The sequence below is a fragment of the Ochotona princeps genome, chromosome 9 (assembly GCF_030435755.1).
Source record: "Ochotona princeps isolate mOchPri1 chromosome 9, mOchPri1.hap1, whole genome shotgun sequence".
Classification (NCBI taxonomy): domain Eukaryota; kingdom Metazoa; phylum Chordata; class Mammalia; order Lagomorpha; family Ochotonidae; genus Ochotona; species Ochotona princeps.
In genome coordinates this window covers 71,423,419-71,450,325 of record NC_080840.1, presented here as the reverse complement: position 1 = coordinate 71,450,325, position 26,907 = coordinate 71,423,419, and the positions used below count along the sequence as shown (strand labels likewise).

General features: G+C 42.0%; 1 protein-coding gene across 1 annotated transcript in view; it reads right to left on the bottom strand.

Annotated features, from left to right (window-relative positions):
• RIPK2 (receptor interacting serine/threonine kinase 2) overlaps window positions 1-19,724 on the bottom strand; it is a 38,482-nt gene extending 18,758 nt beyond the window's left edge. The window contains exons 1-3 of the mRNA XM_004598103.4: window positions 19,381-19,724; window positions 13,573-13,726; window positions 11,187-11,342 (exon numbers count right to left, since the gene is read on the bottom strand). Of these exons, the coding sequence (XP_004598160.1) occupies window positions 11,187-11,342; window positions 13,573-13,726; window positions 19,381-19,553 (483 nt within the window). The 5' untranslated portion in view covers window positions 19,554-19,724. The remainder of the gene's footprint in view (window positions 1-11,186; window positions 11,343-13,572; window positions 13,727-19,380) is intronic.
• Between the last annotated feature and the right edge of the window lie 7,183 nt (window positions 19,725-26,907).

The window sequence follows — 26,907 nt, the reverse complement described above, 5'->3', positions numbered from 1 at the left end:
CAGCAGTGTGATAGCATGTACTATTGAAATTTACCTTCACTGCATAGAACTGCTAAATCTGCTCATTCGTTGTCACCGATTAGTTATTGGTACAACTCAGGTTTATTTAAGGTCTGATTTATGATTCACTGAAGAGCATATACTTAAGGTTTGAAGTGAGCAAGATTCCAATATAAAAAAGTCTTATGCTTACTACTAAAAGGAATGAATGGTACCCAGTAGCAGTATTAAAGTTAGCATATAGAACATGCCCATGACAAAGCACAGATAAACAACTGTCGTAACAAACTTCTCAGATGCTTAGTTTTACTTTATTTGTAAATCCTGTTTAATTTATACAACATTTTAACTCAACACATTTAAAATAAAATAAGATGAAAGAATAGAAATGATATTTAGTGGACAAATGAATATTGGAATCTTTGACAAACAAATACTTAGACTTTAAAAGTCAACAAATTGGAAAGAACTCCATCCAGGACATTGTATTTCAATTACTTACTTCTTATGCTTTTTTATTATTAAACAGTCAAAAATCTTTAAGGTGAATCATGGTTAAACCAGAGACCAACTGTTTTCTGTTTTCACATAAGACTGACAGCAGAGCATCACAGAAGATAAGCTGCACATAAACATTCCCTTCTCAAGAAGCATGCCAGTAGTTCATCTATGTCTCAGGTAAACTATCAGACACTTGATTGATAAAGAATAAAGAACTTAACTGCATTTTCAAAAAATTTTATCTGCAGATAGAATTACACAACGAGGGAGGGTGGAAGGAGACAGAGTGAACTATTTCATCCAAGGGGTTAGTCCACAAATGGTTGTAATGGACCAGGCCAAATCAGGACCTTAGTACTCCATCCAGGTCTCTCACAAGGGCTCAGGGACCCAAGTACTTAAACCACCTTCTGTTGTTTTTCCAGGCACAGTAGCAGGGAGCTAGCAGGCATTCTGATATGGAATGCCAGTATTGCAGGCAGCAGTTGGACCTCTTGTAGCATAATGCCAGCCCTGAGTGCATCCTTTAGAAGCTTTTAGAAAAGCCTCAGCTGACCTTAATTAGCAGTGCACATTCTTGTTTCAGACTTTAAGCAACTGGTTAGTTTTCCACATAGAAAACTGACTTCAAAAAATTGAAGTTTGATGTGACTTTCAAGTTAATTCTGCTATTTTATTCTTACAAATTTATGTGCACTTCATGAAAAGTTCTTGTTGAGAGGTACATCAAGAAATGTTACTTGATGGGCCCGGCGGCGTGGCCTAGCGGCTAAAGTCCTCACCTTGAAAGCCCCGGGATCCCATATGGGCGCCGGTTCTAATCCCGGCAGCTCCACTTCCCATCCAGCTCCCTGCTTGTGGCCTGGGAAAGCAGTTGAGGACGGCCCAATGCATTGGGACACTGCACCCGCGTGGGAAACCCGGAAGAGGTTCCTGGTTCCCGGCTTCGGATCGGCACGCACATCGGCCCGTTGCGGCTCACTTGGGGAGTGAATCATCGGACGGAAGATCTTCCTCTCTGTCTCTCCTCCTCTGTGTATATCTGCCTTTCCAATAAAATGAATAAATCTTTATTAAAAAAAAAAGAAATGTTACTTGAAGAATCAAGATGGCAGAATAGGATAAGGACGCTATTAAACAGATGGAGAAATATTAGCCAGTGTGAGGCAGACAGGGAACATTCCAGGAAATAGAAGAGGTCAGAACAACAGCAGAGGGCTACCTGGAAGATGACAGACACAGGAAAGTAGCAGACACAGCAGTGTGGGGTTGCAGTGACTCATAATCCCAGCAGCATCCAGCAAATGGTGATCTGAACTCCACCAGCAGCTGGAACTCCACCAGCAATCAGGCTAAAGGGAATTTCACCTGGAGCTTGGGAGGTGGACCCAGACAAGAACTTCCTGTCCTGTTGGTCTGCTTTGATTTGACCAGGAGCAAAGACAGAGCAGCAGGTCCCAGACGGGCTGCGGTGTGAGAACAGGGTGGATTTCACAGCTCAATCTGTCCCCTAGAGCTGTATGGGTTGCCATTTTGTTTAAGGAGGCATGGGTTATGGGGCAGGACTGTGCATGCACTGAGCTGGGAGTGAACTCATTTCTGACTCAGTGAACTGTAACAAAGTGGCATTCTACAGGTTCCACCTAAGATAAGTTCGGGTAGCACTCAGACCTGATGGCCAGCAGATCAAGAACTCTAGAAGTGGCACATCAGGTGCCTTTTTTACACTGTAGCAAATAATTTAAGACTGCAGAGAGTAACAGTAAGCTGTGCATGCACTGAACTGGGGGAAAACTCACTGAGCTCAGTGCATTGCACTTGTCCCACAGGAAAATAATACCAACCATGGCATTGTACAGGTCAAAATAGGTCCATGTGGCCCTCAGACCTAATGGCCAACAGGTTCCAGCAAGATCAGAACCACCAACAACCTAGCTATATGGGACATCTACCGTCTCCCTAATCCTGGGAACTGCTCCAACTGGAAGTGGGAGAAAGGTTGTACAGACAATGGTGCAGCCTCAGCACGGTATCACAGGAGGTAGAGAGTGGTAAGCTAGGAGCATGGTATGGTCTCTATGGAGACCTTGGTGCAAATCTAACATAAGAACCCAGACCTGGAATTTGCTGGAGGGAGTGGCACAAGTGACTGTGAACAAAAAGCCATGTGCTAACCGCAATAAGTAAAATCGAACTGTAGACCTGTGGGTGACACAGCTTAGAAACCTGTCCCAAGGAGAAGAATCTGATAACCAGAAGTACAATGACTAAGAGCAAAAGAAGAGACAGAGCCACAATGAATATTACTGAAGACTCCAACACAAAAGAGCAAAAGCCTTTGCCAACCTCAGCGTTCACTTTGGAAGACATCGAGAAAATGGGGGGATACAGAATTCAAACACTTGCTATAAAACTTCTTATGAACAATGAGAAGCACGTAAAGCAACAATTCAAGGAATTTAAGGAATATGTCACACTGGAAATGAATGAAATGAAAGCTGATATATCAGAAATGAAGAATACAGTGGAGTAAACTAAAACTACAGTGGAGAGTCTCCAAAATACAATGAAGCAAGCAGAACAAAGAATCTCAGAATTGGAAGATATTTCCTGTCACCAGGGGGAAACAAACAAAAATCTGGAAACAGGGCTGGGTCAAGTTAAATCAAGTATTCAAGAATTGAAAGACACTATTAAGAGGCCAAATATAAGAGTTATTGGAGTCCCAAAAGGTGCAGAAAGAGAAGCTGTGTTTAAAAATTATTTAGAAATAATAAGGGATAATTTCCCTAATCTAGAGAAAGATTTGGGAAACAACATCCAAGAGGGGCACAGAACTCCCAACAACTTTACCAAAAGTGATCTTCACCATGACACATGATAATCAAGCTCTCTCCAATCCAACATAAGGAAAAGATCCTTAAATATGCACGTGAATGGTTAGCTGCTCCCGAGCCTGCCAGAGCCCCATGAGCTGCCCTCTCTGGGGTAAGTCTCTGTGGCTTTGTTAGGCGGGTCTGTGCCCACCCGCAGCTTGCCATGAGCTGGAGCTGCGGATGGGACCGGGAAGGGGCGGGACCTTGGGCCTGGGCATTTAAACTTCCAGCAGCCACCTGGCTGTGAAGGGCATCGGGATGGGGGCTTCTTGTGCCTGGATCACACACGCCAGCCACCACGTGCACGTGGTGAGCTGCTCTAAGGTGGCCAGTGTGCCATTTGGCGCCAGGCTTTGCCTGCTGGCCACCCGGCTAGGGAGCTCTTGGATTTTGGTTCTTTGATGCACTGCTTAGGTAGCTCCATTGAGAACCCACAGTGCTTTGGGGACATGAATCGATCCTAAAGATTCCCAATGACAGTAAATTTTCCTCTGAAGAACCTGTAATTAGGTAATAATGCTGAGTACCAAACACCAGTTCATTCAAAAGCTAAGACTCCGGGCTTGTCCAGCAGGATGTCCCCATTACCTGACATGATGATGGATAAGCAGAGGGGTCACAGTAGGCAGGACCATGACATTAACTAGCACTCGAGAACCATATCCAGGGGTAGAATGTGTGGGGGATGTGTGGGCCAAACCCTGTGGAAATTCTAACCTCACTGGATGGCTTAGGAGTGGGGGTGGTGACGGTCTAAGCTGGGTGTAACCAAGGAGCTTACCATCAACCACAGATGAAAGAACCCTCAACAGTCTGGACAGATCAAGGCAGCAGCACCCGAATGTCCATCCTGAATGGGATGTGGGCTGGGCTGGGCTTCTACCTTTACCAACCCATGCAAGGCCAAAAGGAAAGCCAGTCTGCGCTGGGCACTGGCCTAAAACCCAATGGCATGTATGAGAATTTGGTCTGTGAGGGGATAAAGGAGAGAAACTTGGGGAACTCGCCTGGTGAGCCATAGCTCCCACTGGTGAACAGGAGGTCCAGACCTGGGGGTCTGGCAGGCTGGGCAAAGTAGCTCCAATTGCTCGTCAGTGTATGGAAAGGTGATGGATCAGGCGTACTGGGCAGTACTGAGCAAACCTTAGCCCACAAGTTAAATTAGAAACCAGGATGGACCACAAGATATGCCCAGTTAAGTTCTTGCACCAGTTGGTCTGTGTGAGCCAAGGACAATGAGCCACAGTGTCTAAGGCAGGGATTGCGACAGGCAACAGGCTGTACCGAGCTGAATCAGAGCAACCACTGGCACGCTTAACACTGGCTGGGAACAGGCCCGGTTGTGGAGCTGAGGGGAGACCCTGGCTGGGTGGAGGTTCCCACTAAGGGGTGCACAGGCTGGAATGGGACTGTGTTCTGATCAGGATACAGTTGTAGCCTCCCTTGGCAAGAGTGTGGACTGGGATTTGGCACACTGGGCCGGGTCAGACTGCAACACCTGCTGGTGTTCTGGAGGACCAGGGTAGATGTGGGATGGACTAGGCTGGGTTTCAACCCCAACTGAGCCATGTATGACCTATATGTGGGTACAGACGAGCCGTGGCTGGGCTGAAACATCCAACAGCAAGAACCAGAATGGGCTGAAGGCCAGTTAAGAAAAGCCACTGCTCCTGCTAGGACAGGAGGTGAACTGCGCAGTGCTGGCCCATGGACCCACTGTCATGCGTGAAACCTGACACCAGGAGGGGTTCTAATGGAGGAGCCTAGGCAACTCCTCAGACAGGACACAGATCCTACAAATAAGCACAAGAAGCATGGAAGGAAACAGCCCAGAAGAGGTTATGGAAAGTGTCCCACTGGCATATATTTGGCATGGGTTGAGGGCGGACCAGGCTGAATCAGTTCACGTCATCCACTGGCAAATCCAAACACCGGAGTAGAGTGTGGGTTGAGCCAGGTTCGGTCGTGACAAAAGCAGTACACAACACAGAATGCCAAGGTGAGGCTGCCTGAGCCAGATGTGACCGCAGAACCCACCCAGCACACGTGAGAATCAGGAAGGGAGGGGCAGAGCTGACAGGGGAGTTAGGGGTGGTTCCCTTGCTGGATAGCTACTCCCACTGGAGAGCGTGAGCTGGGATGGGGACTGACCAGACTAGGCAGGGCCACAGCACCTGTGCGCCTCATGTGGACCAGATCAGGGAAGAGCCAGGATGGGCGGACTATTCCTACTGGTGCAAACAAAATTAGAGTGGGTGAGAGCTGTCGGGGCTTAACTGTAGCAGAAGCTGGCACTAGGGGCTAATACTGTCAAGTCTAACCACAGAGCCACCTGGAGAGTACATAATCCGGAGAGAGAACTGGGAGGGAAATAGTGGGCTCCGCCCTCTTTGGGTTACTACTCCCGCGGGAGGGCACAAAATAGCTAAGACGTGAGCTGGGATGGCTAGACAGAGAGGCACTCAACAACATCCATGAGGGCTGGATAGCTGAGCTGGTTAGATGGAACTAAGCTCTTCAACATCTACGAGATCCAGAGGGGATATGGGTCAGACTGGACTAATCTGCTACACATACTGGCAAACCAGGGTAGGGGCGGGCCTGGTGGGGGTTACTGTGGGTCGCTCTGACTGGGCTCCAGCTCCCACTGGTTTATGTGAGGGCCGAGTATGTGATGGGCAGAGCCAGGATGGACTGCAACACTCATTGGTTCCGGTGGAGGTCGGAGCTGAGAACAGAACCAACCCAGCAGTTGCAACCACCAGCTGATCGGGGTGATGGACAGTGCTGGGCCCTGTACGTGTTGGTACATACAAGAATCTGCTCTGGGAACACCTCAAGGTTTCTTTGGGGATCCCCTCAATTGAAATAGCGGACTCAGAACCTTAACCAAGAGAAGATGGAAGATAGAACAGGTCAATCAACCACCTCAGCCATATGTTGGCAGCGAAATACTGGACAAAGGGAGACTTTATGATGGACTATGTCAATCAGTGGATTCTACAACAGCCTCATCGTACCTGGAGTGGCGATATTTGCAGTGATTTATAACTGGTGAACTATCAGAACCACTTGAGGAAGGATCTCAGAGGGTGCTCTACATCCAGGACCTGGGGTGGGTGGGAGACTGAGTGGGGCGTCTCCCTCAATATTTCCTTTACCTCAAATATATGAAGGAAACAAGAGGGAAATAGTGGTCTTACCCACTTTCCCATAGCCCTTGTACCTTTTTACCCCAATTAGCAATGTAAAGATTGCCAAAAGATAATATAAAAAAATAAAAATTAAAAAAAATATGCACATGAAAAAAAAATCAACTGACATATAAAGGAATGCCAATTAAACTCACAGCAGACCTCTTACAGGAAACTCTACAGGCAAGAAAAAAATGGAGCAATGTATTCCAGATTCTAACAACAAAAACTGTTGGCCCAGGATAATGTACCCAGGAAAACTTTCCTTTGTGTTTGAAAATGAAATAAAATTCTTCCACAGTCAAGACAAGTTAAAATATGCCTCTTCCAAACCTGCCCTACAAATGATACTTAAAGACTTTCTCTTGAAAGAGAAAAGAAATAGCACCCAACAAAACCAAAGGCAAATGCGAAGAGCATCCCAGTAAAATAACAACAAAAGATTATATAAATGAACAATTGATCGCTAAAATGCAAGGACCAAATTACCACCCATTCATATTAACCCTGAATGTCAATGGCTTAAATTCATCAATCAAATGTCATAGATTAGTAGATTGGATCAAAAAACAAAACCCATCTATTTTTTGCCTACCGGAGACATATCCCACCAACAAAGATCAACAGAAACTGTATCTCATGGATTTTGACTTTTTTTCTTAGTTTCATCTCTTCAAAACATTTTCTTCTGATTAAATTCTTCAGTGACTCATAGATCATACAGTAGCATCATTTTCTTCAGGGAGGTTCTTAATTTTTCATTTCTTCAGCTACGCATTAGTCATTCAGTAGCATGGTATTTAACTTCAAGGTGGTGTTAATTCCTTTTTTTTTCTTCCTGTTGTTGATTATGATTTGTGGCTTTTCATTTAAGGGGATATACAGTAACTGTGTAATGGAGATTCTCATGTCTAGTAGCATGTTATTTAACTTCATGGCACTGTAAATTTCTATTTTTCTTCCTGTTGTTGATTCTGTATTGTGGCTTTTCATTTAAGGGGATATATAGTAACTGTGTAAAGGAGACTATCATATCCATATATGAGGATGCAATGCAGTATGCATCTCTACTTCCAGACAAAGATGGACTCCCAATCTTGACAATAGGATGCTGGACTCTCTGCCACTGTCCATGCCTGCTATGATGGACATATGATTGTGCATGAAGAACTATGCTATAGTAGTGATATAGGGGAACTCAGTGAGGGGGGAGGAATTGGGGAAGGGATAAGGGAAATCCCAGGGCCTATGGAACTGTATCATAAAATGATAATAATAAAAAGAAGTAAAATTTAAAAAAAAGAAAAAAGAACTGTTACTTTTTCATGAGTTGCTCATGAACTCTGACTTTCAAGGAACACTAAAAACTAAGCAACAGAATGATAAAGGTATAGCTACAAAAGGATGATGATAATTTAAAAGAGAGCACCCAAAAAGTCACCATTCTATGTGTTAAAATAAAATTACAAAAAATATACAAAATAAGGAATATTTTACATTTTAGTTATAGCAAAGAAAGACCAAGGGTGACCTTCTGATCAATGAAATACAAAGCAGAGGTCAAGAACTAACATTTAATTCTTGTTTCAGTACCAAGCATAGTTTCAGTATTAGTCAAAAGAAAAAAAGCCCAAGAAGGCTGAAAGGTTTGTAAAATGCAAATCTCTTACATTTCGGGCCACTGAAAGAACTTGAAGATCTCTTCATCATGTTATAGTTTTCTTTTGTGGGGCAGAAGGGAGAGGTAGTATAGTATGTCGCAAAAGGTAATGTCAGTCTAATTGTTGTTAAGTATGTGAAACAAACTAACTTCCTTCCTTCTTTCCTTCCTTCCTTCCTTCCTTCCTTCCTTCCTTCCTTCCTTCCTTCCTTCCTTCCTTCCTTCCTTCCTTCCTTCTTTTAGACTTATTTATTTTACAGGCAGAGTTACAGAGACAAAGATTGGAAGAAGGAGAGAGACACACACTAATCCACTTGTTCACACCTCAAACGGCTGCTATGGCTAGGGCTGGATCAGGCCAAAGCCAGAATCCAACAACTCCATCAGAATGGCCCATGTGGATGACAGGGTTCCAGGTATACAAAACATTGTCCACCGCTCCTCCTAGGCACACAAGCAAGGAGTTAGATGGGAAGTGCAGCAGCCAGGACTTGAAGTGGTACTCTTACAGGATGCTGGCTTAGCAGTCAGTGTGTTAACCTATTGCTTCACAACAACCCCAATCTAACCTTTAAAAAGTGCAAAAGTTACATTGACTTGCAAATTTAAGGGCACAAGACTACCCTTAAACCCTGTTTAAAAGGGCCTGGCACAATGGCCTAGTGGTTAAAGTCTTTGCCTTGAATGTGCCAGGATCCCATATGGGCACCAGTTCTAATCCTGGCAGCTCCACTTCCCATTCAGCTCCATGTTTATGGCCTGCGAAAGCAGTCGAGGGCGGCCCAAAGCCTTGGGACCCTGCACCCTTGTGGGAAACCTGGAGGAGGTTCCTGGTTCCCGGCTTCAAATCGGCACAGCACCAGCCCTTGAGGTCATTTGGGGAGTGAATCATCAGATGGAAGATCTTCCTCTCTGTCTCTCCTCCTCTCTGTATATCTGATTTTGCAACAAAAATAAATAATTCTGTTAAAAAAAATAAAAAAACCCTATTTTAAGAAATTAGGGGCGCAATCCTGGTACAATGGCCCATTGTTTAAATCCTTGCCTTGTATACCCTGGGATCCCATATGCGTGCTGGTTCATTTACTGGTTGCTCCACTTGCTATCCAGCTCCCTGCTTTTGGCTTGGGAAAGCAGTAGATGATGGCCTAAAGCCTTGGGACCCTGTACCCATTTCCTCCCCATGTGGGAGTCCTGGAAGAAGCACCTGGCTCCTGGCTCCTGGCTTCCGGGTTGGCTCAGCTCTAGCTGTTGCAGCCACTTGGTGAGTGAAGCAGCCGATGTAAGATCTTTGTCTCTACATAAAATTTGCTTTCCAATAAAAATAAATAAACCTTAAAAAAATTAGGGGTGAGTATTATGACCTAATGGGTTAAACTTTCATTTAAGTTGCTGGTATTCTATACCAGAGAGCTGATTGAAACCTGGTTGCATTATTTTTGATAGAACTTCCTACGAATGCATGTGGGAAGAGAGTGGAACATGGCCAAATACTTGGGCCTCTGCCATTATGTAGGAGATAAGGTTGGAGTTTTGGCTCTGGGCTTCAGCCCAGACCAGAGCTGGTTTTTGTGGCCATTTGGAGAGTGATCCCACAGATGGGAGATCTTTTACACTGGTATTTATAATGGTAAAAATTAAACACTGGCAAAGATGTAAAAAAGTTGGATTTCACATATATTACTGGTAGAACACAAAATGGTATAGATACTCTGGAAAGTACTTGATAGTTTCTTTTAAAAAACCTAAACCTACCATCTCCATATGACTCAGCAGTATATTCTTGGGGAATTTATCCCTCAGAAATACTTACATTCACTCATCAATTTGGACAGGACTGTTCATAATAACTTTACTGTAATTGCCCCAAAAATGGAAAGAACCAAAATGTCCCCCAGTAGGTAAATGGTTAAATAATGGTAGTTCATCCATTTTATGGAATCACTTAGTAACAACAACAACACAAGACCACTTCTGACAGCAATATCAACTCTGATGGATCTTAAGGGCACTATGTTGACTGAATAGAATCTTTTAAAAAATCACATACATTATGATTCTACTTAAATAGCATCTTTAAAATTACAAGACCAGAGAGACGGAAACAATATTTATCAGGACCAAGAGATAGTGGAAGGGAATGAGCAATATCTTTGCAGTGACAACATGGTACTGTGCCTTGACTGCTAACAGCAGATGTACCAAATGTTCAGAAAATAAAAAGACAAAGAACTGTACCAATGCATTTCACTAATATAAAATTCTTATTCTTAAAATTGTATTAAAATAATATGTGATATAATAAGAAACTGAATGAAAGGAACGTGGGACCTCTGTGTGATCTCTGAAATTTCTTGTGAATCCGTAATACATTCAAAAGAAAAAAATGTCAAAGGGAAAAAATTGTACATATGTTTAAGCTTAATTATTTATTTGAAAGGCAGAGTTATACAGAGAGAGGGACAGAGAGATCTTTCCATCTGCTGGTTCTCTCTCCAAATGGCCACAGTGGCTAGACCTGGACCACTCTGAAGCTAGCACCTAGTGCTTCTACTGGGTGTCCCACATGGGTCTAGCAACCCAAGGACTTGAACCATCCTCTGCTCCTTCTCCTGGTGCATTTTAGCAGGGAGGTGGATTGGAAATGAACAGCTGGGATGTGAACCAGCACCCATAGGGAAGCCAGTATTGCAGGCGGCAGGTTCTATAGAGATGCCAGTATTGCAGGCCATGGTGCCAGTCCTGACTGTGCATTTCACAGCATCATTCTGTCTCTGTAGTTTAGAAATAACTAAGGAGCATAAGAAGTGGGTCAGAAGTTAGAAATAGGGGTAGAGAAAAGGGAATCATACTAAATTGGTTAAGTGGAAGGAATCACTTTGAAGTCTTTCTAAACTATTAAATTAGTACGTACAACATACAGATAAGCCTCTTTTTCCTACAAAAAGCAATTACCTTAACATGAAATTCATTATCCAGTAAGATATTTTGAGTCTTCAAGTCATGATGAAGTAGAGGAGGATTCATATTGTGCAGGTAATTGACACCAAGTGCAATTTCATGCAGGATACGAAACCTTAATGGCCAAGCAACATCAGGATACTCAGTTTTCTTTGTATAATGAAAAGAAATAAAATAAAAATTAGTGTTCCAATTTCACTGAATTGCATATTTATGAAATTAAATACTCCATGAAGCAATACTGTATAGACTAATATACTAAATATATACTAAGTTTTATACCATCACTACAATTTGAAATTCATACTTTTGTAGCTTACTTTGCTTACATTTTAGAGGAAAAAAATAACTTAATATTTAGTTCTCATTTATATTTCTTACGCAATTATGTGGTATTAGATCTTCTTTAAGTGAGATAGCTCTGAATTACAGCCAGAAACATGTGCCTATGTTTATAACCATCTCTCCTTTCTAAGGCTTAAGCAAATAAATTAGAATGCACCCCTCTACCTACACAAAATTATATAAAAAAATGCATCTAGTATATACCAAAGCATTCATTTGGAATTTATACTTTAATTTTTTAAAAAATCCATATAAACACTTTTAATATACTCACAGTATCAATGAAATTAATCATTCTATATTGATGTCTTTAAATCATAATGTTAATTTATCTGAATGCTATGCAGGAGATAAAAATTTTTACTTGTAAGTCCATATGGTACAGACACATTTAAAGTATAATGTTTTATATTTCCTCATACTTACAACTGATTTCCATTAGAGGTTTGTAAAAATCAGTATTAAGATTATAACTAGTGTAGCTTCCCAGGAAAATAACAATATCCAAAAAAAAAAAAAAAAACCCCAAATCAGACGATTTAGCGAAAGAGACAATGAACCTTAAGGCACCATGCTCCTGTATACATTTTCTAAATTCTGCGTAAAAGCATGCTATTGAAAACTGTTTTTCAAACAGGTCTGCGGAAAGCTCAGTGACCCACCTGTCCAAGGCAGGGGCTCAGAATACTGTGCTTATAGACAACAGTGGCTTTTTTTCAGTGATCTTTTGTGAGGTTGGACAGGGTGTCTCAAGACAAATTCTACCCTAAATACTATAATACAGGAATCCAAGAGAAACATCAAACACTAATATGAAACATTTCTTTACCTGATATATATAGAAACCTTGGTCCCCTAGAATAACTGAATCTTTTAATTTGCAGGAAGGTAACTAATTTTTTTTCCCTGGAAATTATGGCATTTAGTGGAGGACCCAGGATTCTCTGCAATGTAACTTTACGGAGAGGATATGGGGAGAATTCTAATCAGAGACACAAGGTTGGAAGAACTCTCACTCTGTATGATTTCTTCTAGGAGTTAACTGTCTCCTGGAGAAAGGTACAGAATTTTCAGTGGGATCCAATTTTGAGTCCCAGAGTACACAGTGGAGTATGGGAAGCAAGCATTAATATTTCTAATTATATTCATTTTTTAAAAGATTGCTTTATTAATATTTGCATCTTGATTGTTGTGGTTACACAAACCTTACAGATCGACACGAGTTACTTCACTCCATCTTTGTTTCAGATGGTCACAAGTCATGAATAGAATGCGATGTATTCTGAAACAAAGAGGAAGTTTACTCCATGAGTGGCTGACAGTAGCACCACTTTCTCTTGGTCACTTATGGAATACTATGGTGTATTATAATTGGGGAGTGTCCATTTTACCTAAACTAACCCTCACAAAATGGGCCAAGTGTTTTAACAAGATTTCTTAGGAGGACCAACAGATAGCAGTTAATATTAATAATATAATGTCAAGAAAACAGCAACAATACATGTATTTTAAGAATGAGGACCCCTGAATTTATTTACTGTTGAGATTCACAATTAAAAAAAAGAACAGTAAAATTGCTCATACTGCTGCCCTTTACTGGAAAAGCTAACATTATCTATAAATCAGATTATTTATTTGCTTTGTTAAGAACTTAGTGAACCTATATTAGTAACATCTGAATCCTGAATTGTCATTCATAGAAAATAAAATATGGGGCAACCAACAGATTATATATTATATAGAGTTTATCTTTTCTTGTTCCCATTCCTACCTGTATATATGCATGTGGATATTAGAATTCAGTGTAAATGTCAGTGTAAGCAACCTAGCTCCTTGAGAATTATTTCTGACTCCACAGCAGTTTTAACAAGATAAAAGAAGCCACAAAACATAACTTTTACCAATGCAGTTGTTTTTCATTATTCTTACTTTGATTCACCTATACACCCCTAAATAATCTGACTGAAAACTAGACCAAAGAACAGTGTGGTTGGACAGTGCAGTCACTGTAACAACTAAAATAGACAGTACTTACCCTATGTAGCAGTTCATTCAATGATCCATTTGGCATGTATTCAGTAACTATTCCCAAAAATTCAGGCTCATTGCAAATTCCCAAAATTGGAAGAATATAACTAAATCTAGCTTTGTGTAAAATTTCAGCTTCTCTTAAGACATCATTTCTTTCACTACGGAAAAAAATGCGTAATTATTTCAAGTAATGAAAAATACACAATTTTCATGCCCATAAATAAAGCAACCCTACATCTAAAAAAATCGTTTATATGTCTTCATACAAATCATACAACTCCTTTGTCCTTTAGTTTCAACATATTCAACAGAGATAGTACCTACCCTATATATTCCTCAGGTCTGCCTAGAGACCAAAATAACTTCTCTAAACCACTGACAAGGTAAAAGTGCTATACAGAGGTTATTATTGTCGTACTTTTCCTAGGGATGGGAAAGAATGCATTAGAGTAAGCCTAATCATGTTAGAATAACTGGTGTTAGATATAAACTAAATGAACAGATCTACTGGATCAATTAAAATTCTGTGATTATATGCCATGTAAAATTTTCCCAACTATATAAGATGTAAATATTGTACATTTTATTTTTAATTTTTAAAAAGAGTTATTTATTTTGATTGAAAAGGTAGGTTTGCAGGGAGAAGAGACACAGAGATAAAGAAATTCCATCTGCTGGTTCACTTCCCAAATGGCTACAACTGCCAGAGCTGAGCCGATCCAAAGCCAGGAGCCAGGAGCCCCCTCCAGGTCTCCCACATGGGTGCAGGGACCCACAGACTTGGGCCATCCTTCACTGTTTTTCTAGGCTATAAGGAGGGAGCTGGATGGGAAATGTAGCAGCTAATACATGAACTGGTGCTTGTATGGGATGCAAGCGCTGACCCTGGATATTGTATATTTTAAATGATTAGATGACAATACGTGCATCAAGGTCAATAAAGCCTGCATATTATACATTGAAATGCACGAAAAGACCACTAGGAGCAAGTAAATGTTAATCACAGAAATTTAACTTCAGTCCTAGGTTTACTTAATTATTTATGCATAAAACACATATTTTAAAATGAATCAAAACTGTTCAGATAATTAAAAAATACATAGTCTTGTTTTCAAATTGCTCATGAATTCCTTTAAAAAATAATAATCTAAGGTACAATGTGCTAAATGTCATTTAATAAAAAGAGAGAGGAAGAAAGAAACCATGAACAGTTCAGAGAAAATAGAATATTATACGGCCTGGGGGATTGCCATGGTTTTCAGAAAAACATGAGAATTCCAGCTGTATCATAATGATGGATAGAATGTCAGTATTGGCGAAGAGGAGACCTAAAATGGGGGAACCACCTTAAGAGGAGGACCTGGCTTTTCATATTTAGCTATGCATGCCCCGGACTTTGGAACAGCACACAACACACACTAACACAGTAGATGTCCAACAGACATGTACCACTGAAGCGAAGTCTATATTTGTGAAATTGTGAATTATCTAATATAGAGAATGATATGTAATAGAATATGTAAAAGGAGTGAAGGGAAATATAAGGCTGGGCCACATTTCTCAGAATTAAGCAAGAGTAGGATAGTATTAATTTATTTGGTAATCACTGAGCTGTGAATGGAGATTTCTGAGCATCAGAATAACAGCTGTAAAATAATATTTTATTGCTATTGTTATTTTCCATGGTATAGTGTTGTAGGTATAGGGACTTCCCCCCAACCTCCCTTTCCTCTCTGGCCATTTTCCACCCTAACCACTATTTTCCTTCCATACTGCTACAATAGTATTGTGCTTCAGCAGCAGTTACAAGTCCATTTCAGCATGGTTTACCTGGCAGCAGGAGACGCAGGATCAGCCAAAAGAGGTAGTCTGAAAGTCATGTGTTAGCAAATTTTAATACTGGTTCAGATGAAGCAATGAGAGTCTAAAATTAGAAAGCCAACAGTGGAAATGGAAAGAAAAGCACTTGCCAAATAGAACATGCAGGCCATAGTGACTGATTGATCGCTGGGAATAAACAAAATTGGAAGGGAATTGGAAATGTCATCAGGTTTCACCCTGGATGACTGGGTGTTGGTAGCAGTAACTGAAACAGAAATATTTCCAGGACATGCCTATTAAGTGAGCGACAATTAGCTGACTCTTACACCACTCATGCTGTAGTGGAAATAAGAATATGGTAATAGATATTCTAATACCAGAATATGACATCTGCTTTAAAAACTGGCAAAAAAATGAAACCAAGGGCCCCCCCCAGTCAAATCTTGGATATGTATGTTTGAATAGACATTACATGCTTCAAAACTCAAGAGTTCAACTTCTCTACTTGTACCTGTACTATGAAACTAACTGTGAGGCAGACACACAGAGAGCTCTAGCCTTCTTCCCACATGCTGGTTTACTTTTCAAATGACTACAGTGGCCCACAAAACAGTGCTTGTGTGGCACCTTAGTAGGAAGATGCACAGTATCAACCTGAAGATTGTCAGACAGGGAGAAAAATGTCTAGAAGCCATGCTGTGGAAGTCTCAGTGATGCTTACTCTACTGCTTCCTCCTCCCACCAACAGCATGACACATTCTTCCTTCTCCTGTGACTTTATCATGTGTCAGGCACTTTATAGGCACTATTATCCCATGACCAATCCTCCAAGAGCTATCATTAGCTTTACTTGGTATCGGAGAGCACTAAGGTTCAGAAAAATAATTTTAAAAATATTTATATATTTTGAAAGAGTTACAGACAGAAAGAGACAGACAGAAATAGCTGGTTCATTCCCCAACGCTGGGCCAGGCCAAAGTCAGGAACCATGAACCTTATCCTGGTCTCTTACATGGGTGACAGCAGCCCTAACACTCAGGCCATCATCTGTTGTTTATTTCAGGCCATCAGCAGGAAGCTGGACCAAGCCACTAAGCCAAAACATGAATCCCTGGAAGCATACTCTCTAATGGCCACACAAGAAAGCAGCAGAATTTGGGTCACATTTGAATTGCAATCATGGGACATTAAAATCTAACTTCTCTCTAATCAGAGAAGTAGGAAAGCCCTAAGGGTCTAACAAGATTGGGAAAATAGATGCAAAAGATATCTTTAAAAAATCTATTTTTATTTCATTTGAAAGAGTTATGGGTAGAGAGAGAGAAATACAGGGCTTCTATCCTTTGGGTTCACTCCCCAAATGGCTGCAATGGCCAGTGTAGAGTCAGGCTGAAGCAAGGTGCCAAGAACTTAAGCTGGGCCTTCCACATGAGTGCAGGGGCTCAAGGACTTGGGCCATCCTCCAATGCTTTCTTAGGCCATTAAGAGGGAGCTGGGGGCCTCGCCATGGTAGCCTAGCAGCTAAAGTCCTTGCCTTGCACTTGCTGGGATCCTAATTCGACATCAGTTTGTGTCCTAGTGGCCCCGCTTTCCATCCAGCTCTCTGCTTGTGGCCTGGGAAAGCAGTCCAAGATGGGCCAAAGCGTCGGGACCTTGCACCCAGGTAGGAGACCCAGAAGAAGCTCCGGGTTCCTGGCTTCGGATTGGATCAGCTCAGCTCCAGCCATTGTGGCTGCTTGGGGAGTTAAGATCTTTCTTTCTGTCTTTCCTCCTCTGTGTAAATCTGACTTTCCAATAAAACATTTAAAGGCAGAGCTGGATGGGAAGTGGAGGAGGCAGGACAGGAAACAGTACCAGTTTGGGCTGCTGCTGCTGCAGACGGCAACTTAGCTTGGTAAGCTACAGTGATGGTCCCAAGCGAAAAGATTTTAAAGATAGGATTTGACAAAAACAACAATAAAATTAAAGTATGAAATAAGATTATATCATCTGTAGGGCATTTAAATAGCCAATCTCTCTCTCATTTTTAAAAGTTTATTTGTTTTATTTGAAAAGCATTTACAGAGAGAAGGAGGAGAAAAGAAATCCTCAATTGGCTGGTTCAAATGCGGGACACTTCCTAAGCCAAGCTGATCCAAGTCAGAAGTCAGGAGCTACTTCTGGGTCTCCCACGTGGGTGTAGAGGCCCAAGGACTTGCGCCATCCTCCACAGCTTTCCCAGTCATAAACAAGGAGCTGAATTGTAAATGGAGCAAGCGGGACTAGAACCAGCACTTACACAGTATGCCGGTACTGGCAGGCACAGGTTTAGCCTGTTGAGCCACAGGGCCAGCATATGAATAGCAAATCTTGTAAGAGAAAAGAGGAGATCCACTCACTGGGGAGTTAAGAATGGTGACTCACCAACCACGAAAATCAGGGCACACATCACATGAACTTATTTTTCTCTTAGGTGATCTCAACACACAATGCAAACATTGTCCACAACAGCCCAGGAAGGGCATGCTCAGGTGCACTGTGAGACAAGTGCATAGCTAGTCCTAGACCCACATTGCCTAAGTCTTGCTAATGTAACGACTTCAGCCTACAAATGAATGGGAAAAAAATGAGATTTGGTAATGCCAGAATGTTTCACTGGTTGCAAGGCTTCTTTGAGGATCATTTCCTACCCAGTTTAGACTATGAAAATTGCAAATGAGAACTGATTGGCATTTGCTCCATAGAATGTAAGATCCAGGGTAAACAGCACACCCTGCATGCTACTGAACATTATATACAAAAAGTGGAAGCCATCTCTAGAGAAGTCCCAAATCTCCCTGGAGATCTGGCTCACGGCAGACTGAGAGACAGCAAAGACAGACCAAAGTCCAACAATTTGGCAGGGCTGAAGCTGGAAATTATGTGATAACAGGTAGTACCAAATGTAGCAGTGGATGTACGCTGGCGTCAGAGACGGGGGAGAAGACAATGTTGCACCTAAGGGTGTTAGCGCCGTAAGTAAACACGAGGCCTAGCTCTATCCTTGAAGAAAATACATCGACTAGTAATTGGACCCACTGATACGTCACAGGTGTACAGTGGATGATGGCAGTGTTTTTCTGAAAACAAAACAGTAAATAATGCCAATTTTCCTTTAAAACCTGAACGTGACACTAAAAATGTTTCACCCGTTTTGACCACTCTACCGGTCTTCTAATTCAATGAATGGTTAGCAAAAATAACACACATTTCCTCTGGGGGGAGTCATTCCTACAACAGAGGAAGGAACTGAGCTGCTCAGTGGAGTTTGATAGTTAAACTTTCATTACCGCTAACAAACCACAAACAAAACCATAACAGCAAAAACCAAAACCAGAGTATTGCAAACTATATTGCAGCACAGTCAAATGAAAATATAATGTGAAGCAAACATACAATTAGATGTTTCTAGTAGTCTCATTATAAAAGGTAAAAAGAAACACATGAAATGATTTAACAGTACCTTATGTTTGGCCCAGCATGTCGAAATTGTATCATTTCAGCATGCAAAGTGATTAGATATGAATAATAGAGTTTTTTTCTCTAAGCGTGTAAAACTTAAGTATGTGTTTTACACTTACAGCAAGCTTCAATTCAGAGAGTACTTCGCAAATGTCCAACTTCCCCACCCCCTGTAGAAGGATGAGAGTTACCTACCAGCCAGCTCCACAACCCTACTTCAGGTAGAAAGACAAAAACAAAACTCACACCCACTATAAGATTTTAGAGTTGGGATGAAAATGCTGACTTCTAGAATATGGACAGCAGACGCCCGGGAGAGTAAGAGCCAAGGAGAGAGAAAGGAGAAAGAAGCACTAGTGGAGGAATCGTGTTTGCTCTGGGAACACGCCGATTCTTCCCGGGAAGACTGCCCAGAGGTGATGAGGAGTCGGACCGAACCCAAGGGGTCCTCGTCCTTCGGCATCAAAAATCCTCTGGCTGCGCGCCGGATGGCACGGCGCTGGCGCCCTACCTGTCGAGCAGCGGGGTGTGGATGTGCAGGTGCTTCACGGCCACCTGGACGCGCCAGTCCGCGTGACGGGCCGACGACACCGTGCCAGAGGCGCCGCGGCTCAGGTAGCGCAAGTCGGCCAGCTTGTGGTAGGGAATGGTGGGCAGGGCGCTGCAGATGGCGTCCTCGTTCATGGTGTGGGGAGGCGCGGGTGCTCGGGGCCGTTGGCCGGTTTCGGGTGTGTGCCCGCGGCTCGCAGCGAGATCCAATCCTGAAGGCGGGCAGCCGGCGGGGCCCTCCCTTGCCGCGGACGCTAGGTGTCCAGCCCGGCCATTCCCCGGGCGGCCGAGGTCAGACGCCGCTCTTCTCCAAGCGGCCTCTTCTCCGGAGAGTGGGTCCAGTCGGCGGCGCCGCGTCGCGCCGAGGAGGAGCTTCCTCTCGGCCGCCCGCGCCGCCGCCGCCCCGGCCCGGCCGTCGGAGCTCCTCCCTCGGCAACTGGTCCGGCGACGTCAGTGGAGGCGCTGAGGGCAGCGGGGAGGCCGGCTGGGGGCCCTGCCTTCCCCGGCCGAGGTCCAGTCGCCGCGCCCCAGGACGCACACCTCAGGGGCTGTGGCTGGGGGATCAGGGCACTGGAAACGCACCTGGGGCACCGCTTTTTGTCTTCGCTCCCCTGCCTCCTTTCCCCTCCCTTTTTGGGAAAAGTTTTCCTCTTGGGAAAGCCCCTCTCAGCTGGGCTCCTTACCCGGTGTGGGTTTGGGCAACTGGCCCTAACACCCAGGAGGATCCTCCTGTGGGCCGCGCGTTCAAGGAGTGGTCCGACCCCAGATGAGGCAGGCCAGGGTGGGTAGGATTTGGCAGCGGGGAGAGGTGCTCCTGACTCTGCGCCTGCGCGGGGAAGTGCTTTGTAGGGGATGACAGGGGCGTGGTTGACTTCCAGGACTCCCCAAGTCCTGGCTCCTGGGATATCAGTGCTCCCTCGCTTCCAGCTAGTTCTGTTGGAAGTGTGGAGTGGATGATAAACTTTTATGGCAGAAGAAGTGCAGGTGTTTAAAAGCTTCCACAAGTTACCAGACCAGGGATCCGTTTTCTTTCCTCTATATTCTTACTTCCCTGAATATGTATAGGGATCTAAAAGTAGAGAGAATCCATCTCTCTGACTGCAGGTGCTATTGAGAAGTTCTCAGAGGAAAGCCATCAGTGTTCAACGCCAATATCTTTCCCTCTTTCTACCTTGAACAGAAACCTATCTGCTTAGATGATTATTCAATAGGCTGAATGTACATACCCTAGTAATCCAGGTCTTTAATGAATTCTAACAAAAGTAATAAGAAATCTCTAATTTGAGCAGAGGTTTTTGTCCCATTGAGAACTAGTGACCTGTATTTCTGCGTTATCTGGCATGGCAGCAGCAATGTTACATTTTACAATAGGGGAAGTTCTCATCAGATAATGTGTTTAAGATTTTGGATCGTTTAAGAGAAGATACTCAGCTTTAAAGATGTGAGTTGACCCCTCCCCCCAGAAATGGGAAGAAGAAATAGAAAGTTTGGAAACAATGATCACGCCCACTCCTCCCCGACTCTAGATCCTTCCCACCCTGGCCGAATATATAAACGTCATCTAACAAAATAAAAAAGATAAACTTTAGAATGTGGAAAAAGTAAAGATGTGAGTTGACAGTCTGCTTTATTGCTTGATAAATTTTATGCTTAAAAAGAAAATGCTTGAAATGTCAATCAAAAAGCTAAAAGTTACAGAAAGAAAGCAAAAATAACACAAAGGCAGACAGTGGTCAAACTGATCATTTAAAAGGCTTTTCCAGGAGTGAAGAACACACGTGTCCACAATGAAAGGACGCAAACTAGAGATTTATGTTAAAGCACATCATTAAAAGAAGAATCACTAAGAATGCAGAAAACATTCTAGCAGTTTTCTAGGGCCAGTACTACAAAGGACTATATTGAAAGGACTCACTAACTAAACGGTCTGCATTAAAATATGTCAGAAAAAAAGTGAAAGCACTAAAAAGCCATTTTGAAACCATTCTTACTGATAAGGGGGCCCAAACACTTGGGCTATCTTCCACTGTTTTTTCTCAGGCAATCAGCAAGGAACTGGACCAGAAGTGGAGCATCAGGAACTCGCAGTGACACTCAAAAGGGGTACGTTTGTTGCAGGTGTCAACTTCATCTACGCTGCTGCAACTCTGGCCCCTTATAACTTTCTTTGACAATCTAGTTGGTTCTTATCCATGTTCACTGTAGGTTTTTGAAAGCAGTGATGAGTACACAGATAAGTGAGGTGGGGATGTTGGGAATCTTCATCTGCATTCTGTCTTTTGGGAACAGTCTCATTTGGATATAGTATGGGTGATTCATTATTTCTGTGTCCCTAAAAATGCTTCATTTTTTAAAGATGTATTTATTTTTATTGGAAAGTCAGATATACAGGGAGGAGGAAAGACAGAGAGGAAGATTTTCCATCTGATGATTCACTCTTCAAGTGGCCACAACAGCTGGAGCAGAGCCCATCCAAAAGCAGGGGCCAGGAGCTTCTTCCAGGTCTTCCAAGTAGGTGCATGGTCCCAGAGCTTTGGTCTGTCCTTTACTACTTTCCCAGGCCACAAACAGGGAGCTGGATGGAAAGCAGGGCCTCCAGGACATGAACTGGTGCCCATATGGTATCCTGGCGTGTGAAGGGCAAGGACTTTAGCTGCTAGGCTACCATGCTGGGGGCCCCTTTTTGAGCCTGGTTTCAGGGCACACATCTGAAGTCTACATTTGCTTTCATAATAAATTCCCAAGTCTTTGACTATCCTCGAGCCATTTCCTGAAGCTTGCTGCCTGGGCATGTTCTGAATTTTGGTGCTGTATTCTCCTATTAACACTTGATTAGTGGCATAAATGGCCCATCTTCCAGCCCTCTAATGGGGAACCGTTTTGCAGCACCTAGCTGAAAAAGAAGGGCATGAAGGACTGGAGAAGAGGAAAAGCATTGATTTGGAAATGTATGTCTTAACATTAAAACTCCTGTTGTAAAACACAATAAAGGGAAATGTCTTCATGGATCTGAAGGACAGTAATTTCCAGACTAGAATTCCATAGTCCATCAAACCATCCATCACGTACAAAGACAAACTAGAAGCATTTTCACAAACACAGATGCATAGATGCAAACACTGACTTTCGATTCACTTGCTTTATTTTATTTTTTAAATTTGAGAGGCAAGAAATAATGGAGTAAACATACTCTCCTGCTAGTTCACTTCCTGGGTACCTGCTGCTGGCTCTGCGGCTTAAGCAGGAGCCTGGGATTCTGTCCAGGTGTTCCATAGAGGTGGCAGGGACCCAGTTGTTAGAGTCATCAAGTTCCAGGGGCTGAATTAGTAGAAGGCTGGAGTCAGGAGCCATTGCTGAACAGCTAACCCAACACTTGTGGGATACAAGTATTTTAATCACTACACTTAATGCTAAGTTCGCCCTTTTTAAATTTCACTTTTGAGGATGCTACTAGAGAATGAGCTCCAACAAAACATGTGAGTAAGCTAATAAGAGAAAGATAATGGATACAGAAAACAAGGCAAGGAAAATATGAAGGAAAACCCTGGGAAAAGTGATATATGGTGGAATTAGAGAGAAACCAGTTCTCGTTGGAGCAGGAAGGTGCTAGGCTTCAAGAGAAAAAGTTTAATTAACAATAATTATAGTACCTCATCTTAATAATTTTAATATATCTAATTGTGAGTATTTGAGAAATTATAGTGATAGATACTTAGTAGATCTAATGAAATTTGTGATAAAATTAGCATTGTTTTAAAAAATCAAGGGCAATTGTTATGATTTCTTGACAAATACGTATTTCTTATATGCAAGCATTAAAGCAGAATTTCTCTAGTCTTTCTATTCCAGTAGAAAATGAAGCAGTTGACTTATATAGTTTACAAAAGAGGATTTGGAAAAGGTGAAGGAGAGATTAAATTAAATCCAAGGCAACATTATAATCCAAATATAACTGTCAGAAGATTCCAAATGAAAACGGGAATTTGAAGCAAATGCAGCCCTCACACACTGCTGATGGAAAGTGTCAAAGGGTCCAACCAATTTTGCAAACTGTGACAGTATCTGTTAAAATGGCAGATACACAGACTGTGAACCAGCAGTTCCTCAATTAAGTATGTGAACACAGACATGCACATGTTTTAGCGAAGCTACTTAAAGAGTCTCAAAGGAGAAGTCACTCAAACGCTTACAAACAATAGAATGAGTAAAATAATTGTGGCACATTTATGCAATAGAATAGCAAATGGCAAGATTAGCCATGTGCAAGAATATTAACGAATCACGCAAATAGGGTAGATACAAAAACTCAAATATAGAAGATTGTACACTCTGAGAGTTCATTTACATACAGTTCAAAAATAGGTGTTTAGAAATTAGGATAGTGGCTTTTGTAGGGGAGAAGTGGTGACTAGAAAAAATTAGGAGAGGTTTCTCGGTTGAAAATGTTCTGCTTCTTAATCGAGGTTCTAGACTCCTGCTGCTAATTGCCTGGTGGTGTTCAGTTTGTGAAACGTCATGGTGGTTACACTCCAAAGTGTACTTTCCTGTACATTTATTATACTTCCATAAAAATGTAAATATTATTGTATTAGTAAAAATAAGTTTGTATATGATGCCTCTCAAATTTTATGAAATTAATTACAATATGATAGCACCATCTTGTCATTTTGCCTTTTTTTTTTTTGCTTAACAATATATGTTGAGTATCTTCCCATATGAATGCATTGAAAGACTTTCTCATCCTTTTTCATTATTTAAGGGATGATGGATAACATTGCAGGTTATCCCAAATTGGTGTACACTGGAACTGTTTTCACACATTTGCTATTGGAAACAATACTGCAATAGATAATTTTGTTTTTTCATACGTCTGAAAGTAGATCTAGATGTTTCTAGAAGCTGAATGTCTACACATTAAACAGGATGTTTGAGGGTTGGCCTTGTGGCACAATAGGTTAAAGTGCTGCCTATGACACTTTTGTTCCATATAAATGCCATTTTTGGTCCTAGTTGTACCACTTCTGTTTAAAAAAATATTATTATTGTTATTATTATTTGTTTTTCCCCTTTATTTTTGACAATCTTTACATAGATGATTAGGGCACTAAGGGTCAAGAGCTACAGGAAAGTGGGTAAGACTTACTGTTTCCACATTATTGCGGGTTTTTTTTTTTCTGTATCTGGGGTAAAGGGAGAGATAAAGGGAGAAACCTCACCCAGCCTCCTACCCATCCCAGGTGCCCGATGTGGGGCATGCTCTAAGGGTCCTGCTCGAGTGGTTTGATAGTTCAACAGTGATGAATTGCTGCCAATCTTGCCATTCCAAGCACAATGAAATCGCTGCAGAATCCACTGATGACATATTCCACTGTAAAGTCTCTGTTTGCTCTGATTTTCACACGCATTATTATTGTTATTATTATTTGAAAGGCAAATTTTACATAGAAGGAGAGAGAGAGAGAGAGAGAGAGATCTTCCATTTGTTGGTTACAGTGACCCCAAAATGGCCACAATGCTCTGTGAAGTCAGGAGCCATGAGATTCTTCAGGGTCTCCCATGTGGATAGAGACCCTGCATTTCCTAGGCTATAAGCAGTTTGCCAGGTCAGAAGTGGAACAGTCAAGCCTAGAACTGGTGTCCATATGGGATGCTGACACCACAAGGAGGAGGATTAGCATGCTGTGCACATACCAGGATCCCATATGGGCACCAGTTTGTGCCCTGTCTGCTCCACTTCCCATCCAGCTCCCTGCCTGTGACCTGGGAAAGCAGTGAGGATGGCCCAAAGTCTTAGGACCCTCACCTGCTTGGGAGACCTGGAAGAAGCTCCTGGCTCCTGGCTTCAGATCAGCTCAGCTCTGACTGCGGCCACTTGGAGAGTGAAACAGTGGACAGAAGATTTTTCTCACTTTCTCTGCTTCTCTCTGTAAATCTGACCTGACTTTCCAATTTAAAAATAAACAAATATTTAAAAATATGTTATTCTGAGACATTGAGGAAATATATCTTTTTGCAGTTAATGAATACAGTCATATTTCTCATTTAATCTCTTTATATTCTGCTCTAAAATGGGACCTGATATCATTTTTAAACTCACTGAACAAAATATTGTTCTAGAATCGTTTAATATAAACAGTTCAGTTAAACAAAAATCTTCATATGTCAGTTGGAAAGCAGTGACCATTTCTCATACTAGAATTATTAGTAAAGAATGTAGTTAAAAGTTATTTACTAGTAAGGTCTCAAATATTTCCCAATCTAAAGTTAATCTTTATATTTTAGGCTTTGGGAAAAACTGAACTTTTATTTAGAAAATTTCCAAAAAGGTTAAATTAGCATATGTTTTTTGTGAAAGTGCTGGAAACTAAAAATAAAGATGGAAACTGATCTAGTACAATCCCCCACATACTGTTAGCATGCATAATGAAGGGTTTCTCAGTTTCTTTTGAATAATTCCTGGCATAACAATTCATTAGATGTTGAGTATGCCCTTTCCGCTGGTCAGAATGTTATTGTTAACATTCTCTAACTTAAAATTTTACAGTTCTAATTCTAAAATCCTAAATTCTCTACTTCTAAATTTTGCTGAGTTCTTCTGGTTATAATGTTTGGTGCTTCTGCTGTATTTTTAGTCAAATTCTTCTACTAAGACAATTTATGCTTTGTAGTTTATTAAAAAAATGTAGGACATACCCAATCTAAGGTAATATTAAGGATTTAAACACTCTTGCTTTGAAGACAGTTGTGTCCTCATTAATCTTTGGCATCTCTATTTACTTCATTTTGGTTTTCAGATCCTCCGTGGTTCTAGCATGAATTCATTTTGTTTCATCTGTACTTCTTATATTTTGATAAATTAGGAAATTCCAGATGCAATCTGACAGCTGGGAGACATTAAGCCTCTGCCTCCTTTTTGATTTGAATCTGTTAAAACAATGGAGGATAGCATTTGCGTTTTTCTCCCAAAGCGGTCTTGTTAAATTATTATTTCAGGTTAGAATTTTGACAAAAAATGGGGTTTTTGCTTTGTTAGATAATTTTTTCCTTCCTTCCTTCTTTCCTTCCTTCCTTCAGCCCCCCTTTTTTTGTATATACTGCCTTTGCAGTTGCAATTTTTTTAAAAGATTTATTATTTTTATTACAAAGTCAGATATACAGCGAGGAGGAGAGACAGAGAGGAAGATCTTCCGTCTGATGATTCACTCCCCAAGTGACCGCAACGGCCGGTGCTGTGCCAATCCGAAGCCAGGAACCAGGAACCTCCTCCAGGTCTCCCACGCGGGTGCATAGGGTCCCAAAGCCTTGGGCCGTCCTTGATTGCTTTCCCAGGCCACAAGCAGGGAGCTGGATGGGAAGTGGAGCTGCTGGGATTAGAACTAGCGCCCATATGGAATCCCGGCGTGTTCAAGGCGAGGACTTTAGCTGCTAGGCCACCCCGCCGGGCCCTGCAGTTGCAATTTATTCTTTTAGATCCAGTGGTATGGGTTGA